This window comes from Sturnus vulgaris, chromosome Z, assembly GCF_052056855.1.
Source record: "Sturnus vulgaris isolate bStuVul1 chromosome Z, bStuVul1.hap1, whole genome shotgun sequence".
Classification (NCBI taxonomy): Eukaryota; Metazoa; Chordata; class Aves; order Passeriformes; family Sturnidae; genus Sturnus; species Sturnus vulgaris.
The window spans coordinates 57,610,467-57,628,069 of NC_142283.1; the positions used below are offsets into that span (position 1 = coordinate 57,610,467).

Here is a 17,603-nt window from a genome sequence, read left to right on the forward strand (position 1 = left end):
TGTTCCAGCCCCCAACTACCCTCTGTGTGAAGAACCTTTTCCTGATAATAAAGTGAAGTTCTCCTAACTCAGCCGTGTACTGTTACCTCAAGTCCTGTCACTAGTTACCCGAGTGAAGAGATCGGGACCTGCCCTTCTGCTTCCCCTCACGAGGTTGAAAACCACCATGACGTCTCCCCTCAGTGTCTTCCAGGCTGAACCGACCAAGTGACCTCAGCCGTCCCTCATACGGCTTCCCGCCCAGGTCCTTCACCATCCTCGTGGGTCTCCTTTGGACGCTAACAATATATTTTTTTATGTGAGAAAACCCCTCAGAGGAGCGTGAAGAACCCATTCGCTCCAGCGAAGTTCCCCTCTGGCCCCTCCCCCTGCCGCGCTCCGGCCGAGGGGCCGCCGGCCGGGCGGTGCCGCGGGCGGGCACTGAGGCTCCGAGCCCGCCCTGACCGGCGCCGTGGCGCCAGAGGCGGAGTCGGGCTGCCCTGCGAGTAGAACGGGCGGGCTGAGGCAGCTGCCCCACTATGGGCAGAGCCATGGGGCTGGCTGGGCTGCTGCTGGGGCTCGTCGCGGTGCCCGCCGTGCTGGTGAGCACCAGCCTCCGCCACGGCGCCCCGCGGACCGAGGCCGAGCCGGAGCCGTCCGGCTGGGAGCTGGCGGCAGACGCCGTCCCGGAGGACTCGCTGTGGCCGCTGCCGCAGTGGGTCCGCACGTACCCTCGCCAGCTGCAGCTAGCGCCCAGCCGCTTCCAGCTGGTGCACGGCGCCGGCTCCTCGGCGGGGCCGGGCTGCGGGCTGCTGCAGAACGCCTTCCGCAGGTGAGCGGCGGCGGGGCCGGGGTGCTGCAGCGGCGGCCCGGGGATTGGAGCAGCCTCCTCAGGGCCCCGCCGGCGCCTCTGCTTCCCCGGCAGGTACTACGAGTACATATTCGGGCATTCCCGGCGGCGGACGCGGGGCCGCAGGCCGCTGGCTGCCCGAGGGGAGCCCGAGCTGTTCCAGCTGCAGGTGGTGATCGAGGCGGGGGACCCTGGCTGTGACAGGCACCCGCACCTCACCTCCAGCGAGGCCTGTGAGTACCGCTCGGCCGCCCACCGCGCTCCTCCTTCCCCGGCTTAGGCGGCACCGTTACGCGCTTGTTTTCCGATCACGTGCCCGGTGTAGAAGTCAGCAGGTTTTTGGGTGGTTTTTTTTAAGGAACTGGAAAGCAAGGGCTCTCGGAAGTGCACAAAAACATTTCACAACATTGGCGACCAGAAGATAATTCTTGCTCTTGATGCTGTGGGAAATCTCAGCCCACAGTGAATCATGAAGCTCGTCACCTGTCGCCTGTGATTTTTGCAGGTCAGCTATCATACAGCTCGCTTACCTGCTACTGTCCTTTCTGGCAGCTAGCATTAGGAATCAGAGATACCACAGTGTGCAATAGCCAGTTTTCTGTGATGGGATCTGTGCATACTCAGGAGATGATCCTTTTCAGTACAGGGTATTTACTGAGTGAAGTCTGTCACTGCTTACCCATCTCCTAAGAAATGACTGCATTCGAATTGAAGCTACTTACACTGAGATAAGTGCATGGTATTTCCTGTTTTTCCAGGAAAACCAGAAAGTGCTTGTTGAACTTGTTATTCATCTTGCAGTCCTATAAGTCTACTTCCTTTCTCTCTGTAGATACAAGAAAGGATTTTAAAACATGATGTTTATATTAGATTTATTTTTCTGTGCTTCTTTAGTTCTAGGACTGAAGTCCAAAGTGGAGGAATACTCTATGTAAAGTACTAATCACCAGAGAATTTCCTTAACAGAAATAAGGCTGAGCAATAATACTGCTTTTTGTCTGGGCAGGCTAACACAAAAATCAACATACTCAGTTAATCTAGTCTTGTTTTGAGATAATCTGTTGTTTGGTATCCAGGATACAGATCCTTAGAAAAAAGATCCTTTTAATCTCAAGTCATACATCGGCAGCAGGATTAATGCCACCTGACTTGTGACAGAATGTACTGATACTAAATTTACTTAATCCCTTTTGGGACATATAGCCAAAGAGTTCAGTTTTTATGTGCGAGTTTTTAATACATTTCAATGCAAATGAAATCTAGCAGCAAAAATGCTAATGCTTTTAACATTGTTCTGCCAGTCGGGTTATTGTGCTGCTTTATTATTTTTTGCACTTTGAACTGGTTTGTGAAGCTTTAGATTTTAACCAAAGCTAGTTCTAGTCTTATGTCACGGAATCTGTCAGAGCATGTGATTTTTTAGGTTGCATTCTTTAGAACAGGCAGTTTTTTTCCTTCTGCTTTAAGAAATAAGTTTTCTTTTACAAATAACATGTTTTCATCATGTAATAAGCTGAGCTTTCCAGACTTCAGCAAGTTTTGATTTTCTTGTTTTTAATGGGCTATCTTTTTAAGGGTACAGATTCTGAAAAATTCTGTTATTGGTGACTTGCTGGTTTGGGTGGTCTGGCTTGTTAATAAAGATAGTATGGAGCAGTCAGTGACTATCCTTTAGAAGAGTATTGGATATGTAATCAAACTACAGGTTATCTGCCCTCCTGCCTGCTGAGTTCTTACCTGTTCGTGTAAAATGTTTCAACTAGCTTATTATAAGATTTTTCAAGTTCATTTAAGGTATGATACTTGTTCAGAAAAAACAAAACCCTGCTGTCTGGGAATTAAATCCTTGACAATTTATTGCATTTTCCCTACAGTTTACCTGTGAAGAATGCAGTAGTCTTTTAAATTCTTTTTCTTACCCCAAACTTCCAGTATGTGTAATCAGTGCTTAGGTTAACATGGAAGCTTGAGGTACTTTCTTCATGTCACTGAATGGCTTTTCTTTGGTAGTTTAGATAAATGTTTGAACTGTGTTAATTGTAGCCAACCATTCTTTCATACTGACACAGATCAAATAAGTCATTGTACGGTAATTGAACCCTTTGATTTTTTTCTCTGCTGTTTCAGATGTGCAATTATTGCTTTGATGTTTGAATAATAATATAAATCTATAGATTTATAGATGCAGTATATTTTTATGCATATATGTGTATGTGATTTTTAAAAATACTTAAAATACATTTGTTTCTTCTCTAAAATTTACTGAATCACCTTAAATTCAAAACCAAAATTATTTAGCTTTTTTTTTCACTGGTACTTTGTACTGTACTTCACTACTCAAACTTAAGGGAGGATTGTTACAGATTCCTTCAGGTACCATTATTCATTTTATTTACCATACTTCATCTCCCCATACTGGTCAAGAGGGTGACCTGGCACCCTGTTGGTGCATCTGGCACAGCATCACCAGCCAGGCAAGGGAGGGATTGTCCCGCTCTGCTCTGCACTGGGGCAGCCTCACCTCGAGTGCTGGGGACAGTTCTGGCTGCCACAATATAAGAGAGATAGAAAGCTACTGGAGAGTGTCCAAAGCAAGACCACAAACATGGTGCAGGGTCTGGAGGGGAAGCTCTATGAGGAGCAGCTGAGGTCACTTGGTTTGTTCAGCCTGGAGCAGAGGAAACTGAGGAGAAACCTCACTGCAGTCTGCAGCAGCGTCAGAGGGGAAGCAGAGGGGCGGGCCTTGATCTCTTCACTCTCATGACCAGTGACAGGACTTGAGGTACCAGCACGAAGCTGAGTCAGGGAAGGTTTAGGCTGGATGCCAGGAAAAGGTTCTTCACCTAAGCTGTGGTGGTTGGACACTGGAACAGGCTCCCCAGGGAAGTGGTCACAGCAGCAGCCTGACAGAGTTCAAGAGGCATTGGAACAATGCTTTCAGGCACTTGGTGTGACTCTTGGGGATGTCCTGTGCAGGGCCAAGAGCTGGACTTAATAGTCCATCTCAGCATATTCTGTGATTCTATATTTTGAATAGTACCTTTTTTTCTTTGTAATAAGACCTTAGTAGTAAGCACCTGACAATATTATACGACAAGTTATATCTCTAAAAAAATATGTAACCGTAAACTATACAAAAGGAAGGTAGAAGGAGAAGTGAACTTTTCATGACTTAGGTTTGGTTTAGCCGCCCTTATCACATATGTCTTAAATGCAAAAATATAATGTGTTAGATTTTAAGTCAATTGGTTTACACGTTGCTGGAATTTTGGCTCATGTGCAATATTTTAACATTGCCCTTACTAAGCACCTTACTTCTTTTACCTTCTTTCTGATTAGCTGTTGACTCTCTGAATAGTAGTTTTCTTTATATAAAAGAACAGGTGAAAAATAATTGTATGCTGTCACCATTGAGAGCAGGATTGGTTGGAATTTAATACACAAAGGGAGATGTGGCACTTGAAGAATCTTTTTAATGCCTTTTGGCATTATCCTGTCAATTCATTCTTTCTTGATTAGTAAGCATTTTTTTCTTTTCTTTAGACCATTTAACTGTAACTGAGCCTGTGGCTGTACTGAAAGCTTCTGAGGTATGGGGTGCTTTAAGAGGTAAGCTGATGCTTTTCACATTGACTGTTTGTTTAGGGCATATATAAAGCATGGCAAACCAAGAACCAGCTGGCCATTGAGCCTTGCCCTCATTCAGTACTTCATTGGAAGTATGCTTAGTCAGGCAAGAAGGATACTCAGATGTGTATCCTTGATCCAGACGCTCAGCATCTCAGACCCAGTGGCACACTGTAAGTACATTCTTGCTGTGACTGAAATAAGCCAGACCAAGCAAAAAGCTTTTTAAACTACAGTGTGAACAGATTATTTTCTGACTGCACCTATAGAGTGGAAATGCTGAACACATCACAAAGAATAATAATCCTGACATTTCAGTATGCTGTTCTTACTGGAATGTTTAGTCTATATATTAGTAACCTATAAATGAACAGATTTTTCATGCTGAATTAGGAACTTCACCAGTTCCAGAAATTACAGGAATAGATGTACAACAAGACCAGAAATTCCCACCTTCCTCTCAGTAACTTTTTTACTATTTGGGGATCAATCTGCTACAGCTGAGTGGTAGCACAAGTATTCAGTATCTGTTCATAATAGAGAATTTGAATGGCGCTCTCCAGATTTTTTTTAATGGTGGTGCTTGAGCAATTAAAGGAACTGTGCTAAAGAGAAAGAAACTCATCTACAAAGCATTCTTTCTAGTTATGTGAATGCCTGTAAATAGTTATGGTGTTGTTTGTAACTAAAATTTTAAGGGCAAGTACTGGGTTGTAATTGAGATCCCTTTCTTGGATATTTTTCCAGGTTTGGAAACTTTCAGCCAGTTGGTTCATGAAGATGACTATGGAAGTGTAAGTATGGCTATTAACTAAATCCACTGTCTGGTAACTGGGTGTTTTTCTATAAAGAGCAGACCTACCAGTTTCATTCAGCAACGCTTCAGTTTGTTACGTATTTCCAATAACCATTTTCTGAAAAAGAAAAATTATTTCCTGTTTGAAATAATATTAAAATAAAATTCTAATTTTTAAATTTTGTTCTCATAGTTTCTCATCAATGAATCTGAAATCAATGACTTCCCAAGATTTGCTCATAGAGGAGTCTTATTAGATACTTCAAGGCATTATTTGCCATTGAAATCTATTCTTACAAACCTGGTAAGTATGCAGTTTTGTATCGTTAATAATGAAGGCTTTTTGTTGTTGTGTTTTGGCCCCTGAAGTAGGAAGCAACTGGAGCTGGTATGAAAGAAGAACCCATATCCTCTGTCCGACTTTAAAGAGACAGAGTGAATTTTGCTAAGCAAAGGTCAGAACATAGACTGGAATGAACATAGAGAGGAATTGAGTGGGCAGACACAATGGTTATTGAATCTGTAAAGGGGCTGGTGTTTGTAGTACCTCAGATTTTCTGTATTTTCTGGTGCCTAAACCAGCTTAAGGCATTATTTCTTGGAAGCATGTTTTGAGACATCTGACTGTCATCAAGCAATACAAGAGATGCTTTGCAAATTCTGGCTTCAGTGCCAGTGATTTCAGGAAAACTCCAGTCTTTTGGAGCAGACTTTGGTAGTCCAACAGCAGGCTCTGGTAGTCCTTCCTTAAGCTGCTAAATACAAGCCAGTAATTAAGTATTACAGAACAAGGGAGGAAATTCGAAGTGTTCACTGGAAGCTACTGAAAAATAAGCCCAGACTAACCAATAAAACCAAACAAAATTTCTTCCAAAAAGCTTCAGTAAGCACATTAAGAGTTAATGTGCTTCAGCCATGATGGAAAGATGATGTATTTGTCTAAGTTCAGCAGCCAAACTTGGGGATTTTACTGTTCTGCACTCCCCAGTCTTTTTATTGAAGTCCTTGTAGGAGGGATTATTTAGTTAGTTGAAGTGGAGGAACAGTTTCCTGTCTTGTCTCTGTCTTGCTTCTCCAAGATGAAGTAATCTTTGAAATTTCCCTGCCATGTTGCAGGACTTTGAAAAACAGTTTAAGATAGGCAAAGAGTGCAGACAAAAACAGTTTTTAATTTCTGAGGTCATTCTTGAACTATGCTCAGAACTTGTCCTTTTGGTATTTACCTTGTTTTCACATTCAAGGTCAGTGCCTGTTCAGCAAGTAATGCTTGTGGTAGTGTTACACTTGCAACAGAGGGTGCTTCAAAGTCTCACGTATTTGTGTCAATATTTTTTGTCATGTCTAAAAGAGATGTCCAAAGAGACTTGCATTTCTAACTATTTTTGTATTTCTGTAACTGTTGCTATTCTTCTTTCTTTCCTTAAATTGCGTGTCTGTCTCTAATAGATTATCAGAGCTACAGTTCATGCTGTTTGCTGCTTTAAGAACAAGTATGCCTCTTTTCCCACCTCTGTGCCTGCTTGAATCCAGACTAACAAAAAGCATCAGTAGTTTCTTCTCTGATGTGTGGTGATTAGATACTTAGGGCAGCAGTTCAAGTACGTTTCTTGTTTGTGTTCAACTGCTGCACTGTATTCCAGGAAGGGCATTCTCCTTGAGGAAGGAATAGGTGAACTGAAGGTCCAGAGGTAATTTTCTGTGTAGAAGGATGGTATTTGTAAATAATGCATGAAGACATGGCAATTAAAACTTCTGCAGTGTCATGAAACAGATGAGATAAATTTGGGGAGTGGACAAGATATAAACTTTCCTGTGTATTTGGTGATGAAGAGATTTTATCACCTCTTTAAATGCACCTAAGGGATAAAAAAAAGGGAGGAGTGAGTGGTGAAAACAATTGTATTGTTGCAAGGGATTGGGAGCAGCTGTGTTGCAGTCAGTCATGAATGATGTAAACACTTATTTGGTCTGCTCACAGCACACCCTTCTAGTGACTAAAAAGCCAGCATAACTCAAGGTATATGTTTAACTGTCCAGCTGTTAAAATTGATTATCTTCGAGATCAAAAAAAAGGGAAGTACTGACACTGTTATGAATGAAAACATAAAAGAAACACTGTCTTTTGCAGGAAAAATGCATAGTTTATTTTATATACGTTTGAAATGGATTCTGCAGAAGTCACTAGCAAGAAGCAATGTACTATGTAGCAGGAAACTCTCATGCTGTTCTCTCTTTGAGTACAAGGTATTTAGTTATAAAAGTATGAGCTTTTCAGTAAGCTGAAATAACTTAGGATGCATAGAGAATTACTCACAGAACCGTCTGTGTTGGAAGGGACTCAGAAGGATCGAGCCCAGCTCTTAAGTGAGTGGCCCATATGGGGGTCAAACTTGCAACCTTGGTATTAGGAGCACTGTGCTGTAAGCACCTGAGCTAATCTCAGGGTATGTGTTCTGAAGTGGAAGAAATTCGTAAGTGTTCATAACAGTTCATACTACACAGGCTGGTAGAATGGGGGTCAGATCAAGAGTTTGTTGACAGCAGTGATGAAAATAAAATTGCAGAGGGGTGGAGCAGTAGAGGTATGTGCTTCTAGGTTTTAGTGAAACAGAATGCTTTTTTGGTTTGTTGGTGGGGGAAGGGGTGGGGTTTTATTGGGTTTTGGGGTGATTTGGTTTGGTTGAGGTTTCTTTTCATTTTTAGTTGTTGCTCTAGGCATCCAGGATATGCTGGGACAAGACCACTTTTTTGCATGGATTTTCTATGAGAATGAAGTGTTAGTTAAACTAACTCTATTGACTAAGACTCTAAGACTCTATTGCATTATTTTTTACAGGATGCCATGGCTTTTAATAAGTTCAATGTTCTCCACTGGCATATAGTAGATGATCAGTCCTTCCCTTACCAGAGCATTTATTTCCCTGAATTAAGTGACAAGGTGAGTGAACATCATTGGAGCAGGGTGGAAGGGCTGAAATCTGGCACACATTTCATGAAAATAAAATGCGGAGTTTACCAGTGCTTGAGTACATCTGCTTTGGCTGATTGTAAAACAGTACCATGGCACCAGTAGCCAGCATGTCCACATTTAGGATGATGCCTGAGTTTCTGTGTGGACAATTTTTAAGTCTTCTTTTGGATGCATGATAAATGACCTTTACTCTTTTGTTCAAATTTTCTGTATGATCCTCAGTGTTTGCAGGCTTTTGAACACTAATGGTATGCAAATAAGTAGTGAACACTGCTTGGATTTCTGTTGATGGGTTTCTTTAACTGGTTGACTTCTGCCACTCAAACAAATCTAAGAGATTTTCCTGACAGCTCTTGGCACCACTGCAGTAGTATTTCTGCCCTGTCTGATACCTAGTTAGCTTTACAAAACACACCATGTAAGAGATCCAAAAGTGGAAGGTTGTTTCCTGAAACAAATACAGTGGAATGTGTTTCTTATTCCTAGACACATAGTAAGCCTTGTTACATTAGTGAGAGCCGTCATGAGGTTCTTGCTCAGTCAGATGCAGTAGGAGCCAAATCAAGATTAGTTAAAAACAGTTAAGATAGCTAAGAACAGTTAAATAGACTAAGCCTAAGTACAAGGTTTGTGATTCGTTTTAAAATGCTTGCTAGAATCTGACCCTCATGAAAATTACACTGGCAGTGCTTGAGCAGATGCTATGAAAAATTTTGTAATTCAGAAATTGCATATAATTCAGAAATTCAGATGTTGCATAGTGCAGTCAGATTATTTTGTCTAGTAAAGGCAAACTCTAGTAGAGTTCTGTCATATATATCCCACTGACAGCTAGAGAGAGGGACATGGTCTTTGTCTCAATAAGCTTCTCTTTTAAAGGCTTCTTGTCTACTGTTTTCTTTTTTAAGTAACTCGACTGTGGAAACTGTTTTCAGATAAACAGAAGCTTAAGGTGGTATTAATCATGAAGAGTCATTAGGTATTCTTACATAGTTTGGCTCTTTGGCAAGCATCTGTTTCACCAAAATGTAACCTGGTCATTGTCACATTTGTTGACTGTGTGAGAGTGGAATTATGCTCAAATTTAGTGTCACAAAAAAACACGTCCTGATGCTAAATTGGTCACTGTATCAAAACTAAGTAGAGATGTTGGAACTTTTTGCTTTTTCCATTAGTCTTGTATGTTATGTAGCAAGAGCCCTATGTTTCAGAGCTAATGGGCAAAAATAACTTGCTTCTGTACAGAAGAATGGAAAAGTGTATCTTTCAAAATCCTGAAGGAAAAGAAACTAGCTTTTCTGCCTTTTTCAGCAACTGTGAGCTAAGAAGGATTGGAAGGTCTCCTCAAGGAGATCTGTCTCAGTGTTGAGAGTTTGTTGTTTTGGTGTGGTTTTTTTTCCTCTCCACAAGTTAAGTGAAAAGTTCTGTCTGTGCAGTTGATAAACCACAGCCAACTTGTAAAACTGCTCTCCAGTCTAAATTAAAATACTTCTGTCCAAAATTTTGTGATCTACTGGTATAGTGTGTTGTCCCTAAATGTGAATATTTTACAGGGGGCATACTCCTCTAATCTCATCTATACTCCTACTGATGTCCGTGTGGTGATTGAGTATGCCCGGTTAAGAGGCATCAGAGTTATCCCGGAGTTTGATACACCAGGACATACACAGTCTTGGGGAAAAGGTATGCCCAAGAAAATATTAATTGTTAAGAGATTGTGGTAAGTAGTAGCAAGAAAATTAATTTTTTTAAGAAGTAACCAATAAAGTGCTTTGGAAGACCTTTGATAAGAGGTAAGGAAGAGGCACTAAGTGATGTCATGACCTTTATAGGTTTCAGGAAATAAAATGAAGAAAGTTGATGTGTTCTATGCTAGATGTGTGTGCAAGGGTACAGATATATTCTCCTTTAGACTTCATTCTACCTTGAGCTATGTACCTCATACTGGCTTAGGCGTTAAAAAAGCAGAGTAATAAAAAGTGAAAAGAAGCCTCTAAAGCACATTCATAATGTTTGGTTTTCTTCTAACTGGCTTCCTTCTGATATTCATTAAAACTTTTTTTGTTCAGGTAGTTATCCAAATGCTATTTTCCAGCTATTGTGACATGTTATATATAGTAATGTGTGTTAAATCACAGATCTGAAAGTCAGAGTCCTGATTGCCGGTTAGAGGGTTCTTCAACCTTTTACAAGTGGTCTTACTTCATCCTGCCTCTATTTGATTATACTTAAAATAGGTGAGCACTTAGGTCATGAATATTTATCTTTATAAAATGACTAACTGCTTTTTCCTTCTAGCAAAGTTAGCATTGCAACATGAAACTGAATATCATCTATTAATTGTTTTTATTAGGTCAAAAAGATCTTCTCACTCCTTGTTACGACAGAGGACAGCCAACTGGGTCCTTTGGACCTGTAAATCCTATTTGGAATACAACTTACGACTTCATGGCTAAGTTCTTTAAAGAGATCAGTAGTGTATTTCCTGATGAATTCATTCATTTGGGAGGAGATGAAGTGGACTTCAGTTGTTGGTATGGCAACTATTCAAGGAACAAATATCTAGTGCCTCCTAAACCTGTCCACCTTCATCAATTATGGAACTCAGTTGCATAAGACAGTTTTCACTGCATAACCAAAAGATCTCCCCTCCTACCTCTCTAACTGTTTACAGGTAGATCATTTGTGATCCTCAAAAAAGCAACTGATGTGCAGAATTTTGCTCTGACTCATAGTTTCATAAATATTCAGGTATTCTAAAGAATTTCTTTATGAAAATTACCCTGACAGGCCAGAGAACTAGTATGTTAGAGAAGTACTAGACAGGAAAATTAACATTTAAATGGTTTATGTTAAAGTAGATGTTTACACTGAGTTCTGCCCACCAGAAAATCTGGTAACAGTAAGAATTACCAAATAGACTCATGTGTGTTTGTATTAGAAGTACAGCATTTATTAATAGTGTTTTTAATTCGGTTGTGGATGTTGAATATTTTGGAGTCTCTCTGCTGGAGAGACTACGTAATAATAAAGAATTTGGAATATTTTAATGAGTATTCAAATTGATCTAGTTAGTATTTCTACATTCTTCTTAAAGATCAAATCCAAACACTCAAGACATGATTTAATTTTTATACAGAAGTAAAACCTCTTGGAAATGCTTTAACACAAAAACGTTGGTTTGATTTTTTGTGGTAGAAACACAAAATTGTTGAGTTCTCAGTTCTCTGCTGATAACCTTGGCACAAACTGGCTGAGATACCAGGAACCCCAGTGCTCTTAAGAGTCTGAGGCAGCCGGCTAGAGACTGCTTCAGAACAGTGGCTCCAGCAGTTTTACCAGAGAATTAGGTCTATTGGCTCTGTTTCAAATCAGGAGGAAACTCAAAATATCTAAGTCATGTTAACCACCTGCTCTGCAGTGAGTTCCAGGCTGTGGCATGCGTAAGGCATAATAAGTGTGCTGTGCATGAAAATGATTGGGAAATCTGGTTTAAAATGTAACAAAAATAATCTTTTTTAACTTGTTTTCTTGCTATAATTTAAGGAAATCTAACCCTGAAGTGAAAGAGTTCATGAAGAAGCAAGGTTTTGGCACTGACTATGCTAAACTGGAATCTTACTATGTTGAGAAGTACGTTGTTTTTTTAATTCTTGTTCAATTTTTCACAGCCATTGTTTGAGGGTAGTATTGAAATTCAGATACAGAAGCTGACTTAGTGATCTACATTATTTTGAAAAATTGCCACATGTTTGGGACTGTCCACTTTATTTTAATATACCAGGTCTGAAGTTCATAGCTTTAAATGTGGGGCACAGCACAGATGTGTAAGCTAGTTTTACACACACTGTGAATGTATTGGGTATCTTAAACTAGGTATCTGCAGTAGTGTCAGCACACAGGGTGGAGAGGAAGTTTTTGCAGGCATTTCTTTCTCTCCTTAAATAACATGGATTTAGTCACCCTGTATGAGTTGCTGGTAGTTCTGAACAGCAGTTTGTGTTAATGTACGTGCACATTGTTCTACATGGTAGAACATGCTCTGCAAGACAGAGCACTGAAGGCCAAAACCAGAACAACCTGCTTTTTCTTGGTCCCCTGTGCAGTGGTGGGGAAGGTCTGATGTGCCTTGGGGTAGAAAATGTTGCTGCTTTTGAATGTATGTACTTGTCTCATTAAAGTTCATAAACCTGGTTTTATTTCTAAATTCTAGCATTTTGGACATTGTTTCCTCCTACAACAAAGGACAAATGGTCTGGCAAGAAGTTTTTGATCACAAAGCGCAGGTAAGATGGGAAAAATAGTAAGGTGCTCTTGCATAACAGCACAATATTGCGTGAGGGTTCCAAAGCAGACTATTAAGTAGATCTGGCTTTGTCTCTTAAGAGTTAAAGCAAGACTGCTGACATTAGTAAGTCTCTCCATATGTGGGTCATTTCAATCCCTTGAAATTATCATCTGTTGAATGTGTAATAGGTGAAACAGGAACACCAGCATTGAAGTGCTTTCTAAAGGTGAACACAGTTACTGTAATACGCTTTAAAACATCAGAGTAAAAAGTAGAGGAGTTTTCTTTCTTTTTTTTTTCTCAAGTTAACTGTGTGTCTGGTCTAGTAACACCAAATGCTCAGCTTTTACGAGCTGGTCAGATATATGGTGCATGTAGGAATCCTTTTAGAGCATTTAACTGTCTATAGTATAACCTAGACTTCACTCTAGTTGAGTGTTTAAAACCAGCAAAAAGCTAATCAGCTTTTGACTTGGGGGGAATAGAGAGTTTTGAAATCATGATCCTTTTCCTTGATAACAGCTATTAGGATTCTCATAAATGTTTTTGGGTTAAGTTGGTTAATTTGTTTATTTTGTCTTTTCCTCTTTTAGCTGAAACCAGACACTGTAGTTCAAGTGTGGATGGCAAATAACTACGCTCATGAACTGAGCAGTGTCACTGGAGCTGGGTTCGCTGCTGTCCTGTCAGCACCCTGGTACTTAGACTACATTAGTTATGGACAAGACTGGAAGAAATACTACAGTGTCGAACCACTTAAATTCCCTGGTTTGTTACTTTTTTTATATGCAAGTTCTGTGCATGAAACTCCTTGGTTTATAGTACAGTGAAAATGGAAAGAATAGGGCTGTTTATAGTGGTCATCCATCACTGTGATTATAGTATCATCAAGGGAATTATGGTCAGCTAGAACTCTGGAAAACTCTTAAATTATAAAAAAAGAACTTTGCGTTTCTCAGTGGGAAAGGTTTTACCTTCCTCAAGCATCTGATACGGGTGTTTGCGTAAGACAGAATGCTGGACTAGGTGGGCAGATGCTTTAGGAGCAGAGCTGCACAAAATGGCTGTTTGCAGACAGACACTGAATTTATGTTACCAAGCTTCTTGAGTGTTAAACTAGTCTAGAAAAAGACATGTTCTCTCCCTCTATCTAAAGTTGATACAAACATCTTATGCTTTCCATGGGGCTTTGATTTTGTGCAAGGGATCTCTCAGAGCTCATTAAGGAAAATACCTAAGTAATTTTTTCAAGGAATGTTCTGCATGTGATAGAATTAATAGTTTCCACCAGGATTTAAATCTCTCAGGAATGTCAAAAAGCTGAGGAATCTCATCAGAGCATAAAAGGTAAAATCCCTTCTGACAGAGCAGAGAAATGGCTTCTCTGGGCAAATGGCTTGGTGGTTCTCACATTCAATAACAAGACTACCAAAATCTAAGTTAATGTTTAGGATGAGTATTTTATAGGAGAAAAACAGAACATCAGTCCTATCTAAATTGTTGATATATGCCCATCTTCTGGACAGAGAGAAATGCTGACTTTCTGCTTTGAATTCAGGATCTGAAAAACAGAAGAAACTTTTAATAGGTGGAGAAGCCTGCCTGTGGGGGGAATTCGTGGATGCAACTAACCTGACACCAAGATTATGGTATGGACTGCTTTGTCATTAGCTTTTAAAAAGCCAGTTAAAAGCATTAATTAATCCCACAGGACGGTATGCTAGTGGTAACAGCTCTGTACTGAACCTAAGCAGCTATGAAAATTAATGTTTCTGAATATTAAAGTATTATATTAGATGTGGTATTAAAAAAAAATTAATCCATTCTTGGTTATAGACCATACTTACCCTAAAACTTAGTATACCTTTACAGGCCTCGAGCAAGTGCTGTTGGGGAAAGACTCTGGAGCAGCAGCAACGTGACCAACTTGCAGGATGCCTACAAAAGGCTAACTAATCATCGATGCCGCATGCTCAGGTAAGATTGAGTAGCTACAGTGTATCTTGGTTCTCAAGTTTTATTACCAAGAGAATAACGGTACAGGCATAAACTGCTGGCCTGGAGATGCAGGAAGAGAGCTAGCAGTTTAACTTGACTGTAAATGCAATCCCATTTGGTTTTGTATCCACAGAAGAGGAAGACAGATGCATTAAGACAGCAGGTCTGGAGTTTTAGTTCTGCAACTAAAATTTTCAGAACTCATTTTTTTCAATGAAATACTAGGACTCATTGTGTTTCTCTTTCCTGTAAAGGAAAAACGAACACCATGATTGACTTATTTCAGACAAAAATTATATTAAAGAGTATGTGGGAGGAGTACACTGACAGAAGAGCAGACTTCTAAAAAAAAAGGTGGTGTTATTTATTTATTATGAATAATTATTAAAGACCTGTAGCAGGTAATCAATTGGAGCTGTTTGCATGAGAGTTGAGTTTGGGCAACCTATTCTTTCATGTACTGCCTTACTTCAGGGGCTGAAAGGAGTGGATAAGCAGTCCATGACAAATTTTAATTCATTTGTGAACTGACTTTGTTTACAGTGGTTAGAACATATTCTTCTCCCACTTCTTTGCTAAAAAGTTCCTAGACAAGTTATTGGTTATTTCTTGCTATTGTTCTTTTTGTACATTCACAGATATGAGTGATTTCTAGGTTTTAAGTCCAAGTTTGACTTCACTTTTGAAGTATAAAGTCAGAGAGCTGAATAGTTGAACTGCAGCAAGCATGAAACATACCATTTTGTTTCTCTACAGAAGTTTATGACAACTCATTGAAAATTTCAGCTTTGTGTAGTAGTAATTCAAGGTAGATACAAATGAAATTTTTAAAGAACAGGATGCAACAGCAGTTATAGGTAGCACTTGAAACTCAAGCTCTCTGCTCGTGTTCATGAAGATGTCTTAGCATGATTATCTGTTGGAATCACTTTAGAGTATATAGTGTATGTTTAGCTTACTGTCACTCTTTAATCAAGAGTGACTGAAGGACTTGTAAATTTTGACTTGCATTATTGACTTGGTTGCATTATTTCAAACTGGCTTAAAATCATGATGTAAGAAAACAGGTATATGTAAGTTGTGCTGTCTCCCTCAGTCATGAGAAAAATAGATACCTTAAGAGAGAGCTGACAATATATGTTAAAAACAAGATCAAAGGTATTTCAAAACTTACGTACTATTACTTAGCCAGGTGGTGCATCTCTTGGTGGGGCTCAGGAAAACACTGCTACAACTGAACAGTTAAGTGTACAGTGGCTGTACCACTAGGATTAGGGTTTTTCAGTGAACGATGCTGTTCCTCGACCTGGTTTACTCCACTGCTTCCTCTGCACCTTCTTCCTTAACTCTGGTACTTCCGTTGCTGTATAGGGAACTGGTCCAGATGACAGCAGCTGCTCTGGTAGTGCTGGCATGAGAGATGCTGGGGCAGACTAAGGACTACGCCCTGTATTACTTGTTGCATATAATTAGCAACAGAAAGTAGTCTAAGGAAAAACTGTTTTGCTGGCTTAGGATGAACAGTTCCTGTTAGAAAGTAACTACCGTAATAAAAATATATGTTGCCCTGAAATGATTCTTTTTATACAGGCTTTGAAAACACTAGAGAAACCATTCCCTTTCTATTGAGGAAATGAACGTTCCATGGGGCTGCAGTTGTTGTGTTTCATGGGGCTTCCTTAAAGACTGACCTGACTTAGTATCAGGCTGCTGTAGTCTTAGCATGTACACAAGGACACTGTTCCTACTAATGTTTTTATTCATCACGTATGCACAGACTGTGGCAGTTGTAGCAGGACAAAGGGCTTTTCCAAGAGAACAAACAGCTCTGGCTTGCTCTGCAGCTGGTTACTAGGGAGCAAGGGGAATCGGTAGGTGGCACATTGTAACAGCTAGATCCTGGTCACTGGAAGAGCAGTAACTCTGCCTATTGAAGATCAAGACCACTGCTCCTGAAATAGTACCGTGAATGCAGTAGGTACTATTCAGATCTCAACTCAGCTTCTTCTAGGATACAGCAGCCCAGATTGCAGAGAAATGGTGATGGGAGGAAGGAAACAAGAAGATGGACATATATTCCAGAGACCTAGACACCAAGCCTTGTCCTTACTAAGAGTATGTCCTGCTTAGGGGCAGCAGTCATTCAGCTGATCTATTACTCAGTTTCTTCCACTGCACCACTTTTAAACATTAGCAGCAGTAGTATCTATGTCTTAAACATTTGAGAAATAGAGTGTTGTTTACAACTACTTTAATTCTGAAACATGTTTTTTATACTGTCTTGCTGCACCATCATAAGCCACATGGGGTGGTTTGTTTTTAATGCCACATGAGAACAGAATAATTTATGATAGTGTAAGCTGAAATAAACCCTGAATCCTCCCCCCAGAGTGATGAAAATTATGGAATTAGACCTGCATTTGAAGGAAACATTGAGGTTGGGAGAGGGAAGAATGTGTAAATGTCAGTTGATTCATGTTTGCCTTTCTTATGACCTTCTTTTCATTAAAAGCAGTAGATTTTGTGGAACATCAAAAGAACTAGCCCCTGAATTTAAGCTTTTCAACATGTCTGCTAACAGCTTGGTGCCTCTGATTGAAACAGAGGTTCAATCAAAAGTACAATCAAAAGTAGAATTGGGCCCTTTCTCACTCCCTAAATAGGCCATCTGTTGTTTCTTAGAAATAGTTTTGTTTATATAGTTATTAAAATAGATTTCCAGTATCTCTCTTCCTACCTACATAAGCAGCCAGTTGTTCAATTATGGTCATATCCATTCTGCTTTATTTTAACAGCCGTGGCATAGCAGCCGAACCAGTATTTGTTGGATACTGCGCCCATGAAGCAAGAGGGCCATAACTGCTGCAAAGACTTTTTGTCAACAGCCTGAAGTGCCTCTGGGGATGAATATGTACATGTGGTTTCCTATCTGAATCAAGACTTAAAATTTTCACTTTTAAAATAAAATTATTTGACAGCCTTGTTGGAGTAAAAATGATTGTTTTTAACCTTTCAAAAATAGGGACTCTTCACTGTGAAATGATGAAACTTGATAGCATAGTTATTAATTCCAGTTTCCTTACACTCCAAGTTT

The 17,603-nt window shown here is 40.0% G+C and overlaps 1 protein-coding gene across 1 annotated transcript; it reads left to right on the forward strand.

The window, feature by feature from the left end:
• Positions 1-419: 419 nt before the first annotated feature.
• HEXB (hexosaminidase subunit beta) lies at positions 420-17,491 on the forward strand. Its single transcript, XM_014886143.2, has 14 exons — positions 420-811; positions 905-1,062; positions 4,373-4,438; positions 5,204-5,250; positions 5,446-5,556; positions 8,089-8,190; positions 9,777-9,906; positions 10,577-10,757; positions 11,770-11,856; positions 12,437-12,509; positions 13,105-13,279; positions 14,070-14,160; positions 14,384-14,488; positions 17,305-17,491. Exons 1-14 carry the CDS (start codon positions 519-521, stop codon positions 17,366-17,368), a joined length of 1,683 nt encoding a protein of 560 aa, XP_014741629.2. The 5' UTR covers positions 420-518; the 3' UTR covers positions 17,369-17,491.
• The last annotated feature ends 112 nt before the right edge of the window (positions 17,492-17,603 follow it).

Bases quoted from the DNA above. Each gene is read 5' to 3' on its own strand.
- HEXB (XM_014886143.2), top strand. From the start codon at position 519: ATGGGCAGAGCCATGGGGCTGGCTGGGCTGCTGCTGGGGCTCGTCGCG. The intron at 5,251-5,445 runs GTAAGTATGGCT...TTGTTCTCATAG, and splicing joins ATGAAGATGACTATGGAAGT to TTTCTCATCAATGAATCTGA. The intron at 5,557-8,088 runs GTAAGTATGCAG...TATTTTTTACAG, and splicing joins AATCTATTCTTACAAACCTG to GATGCCATGGCTTTTAATAA.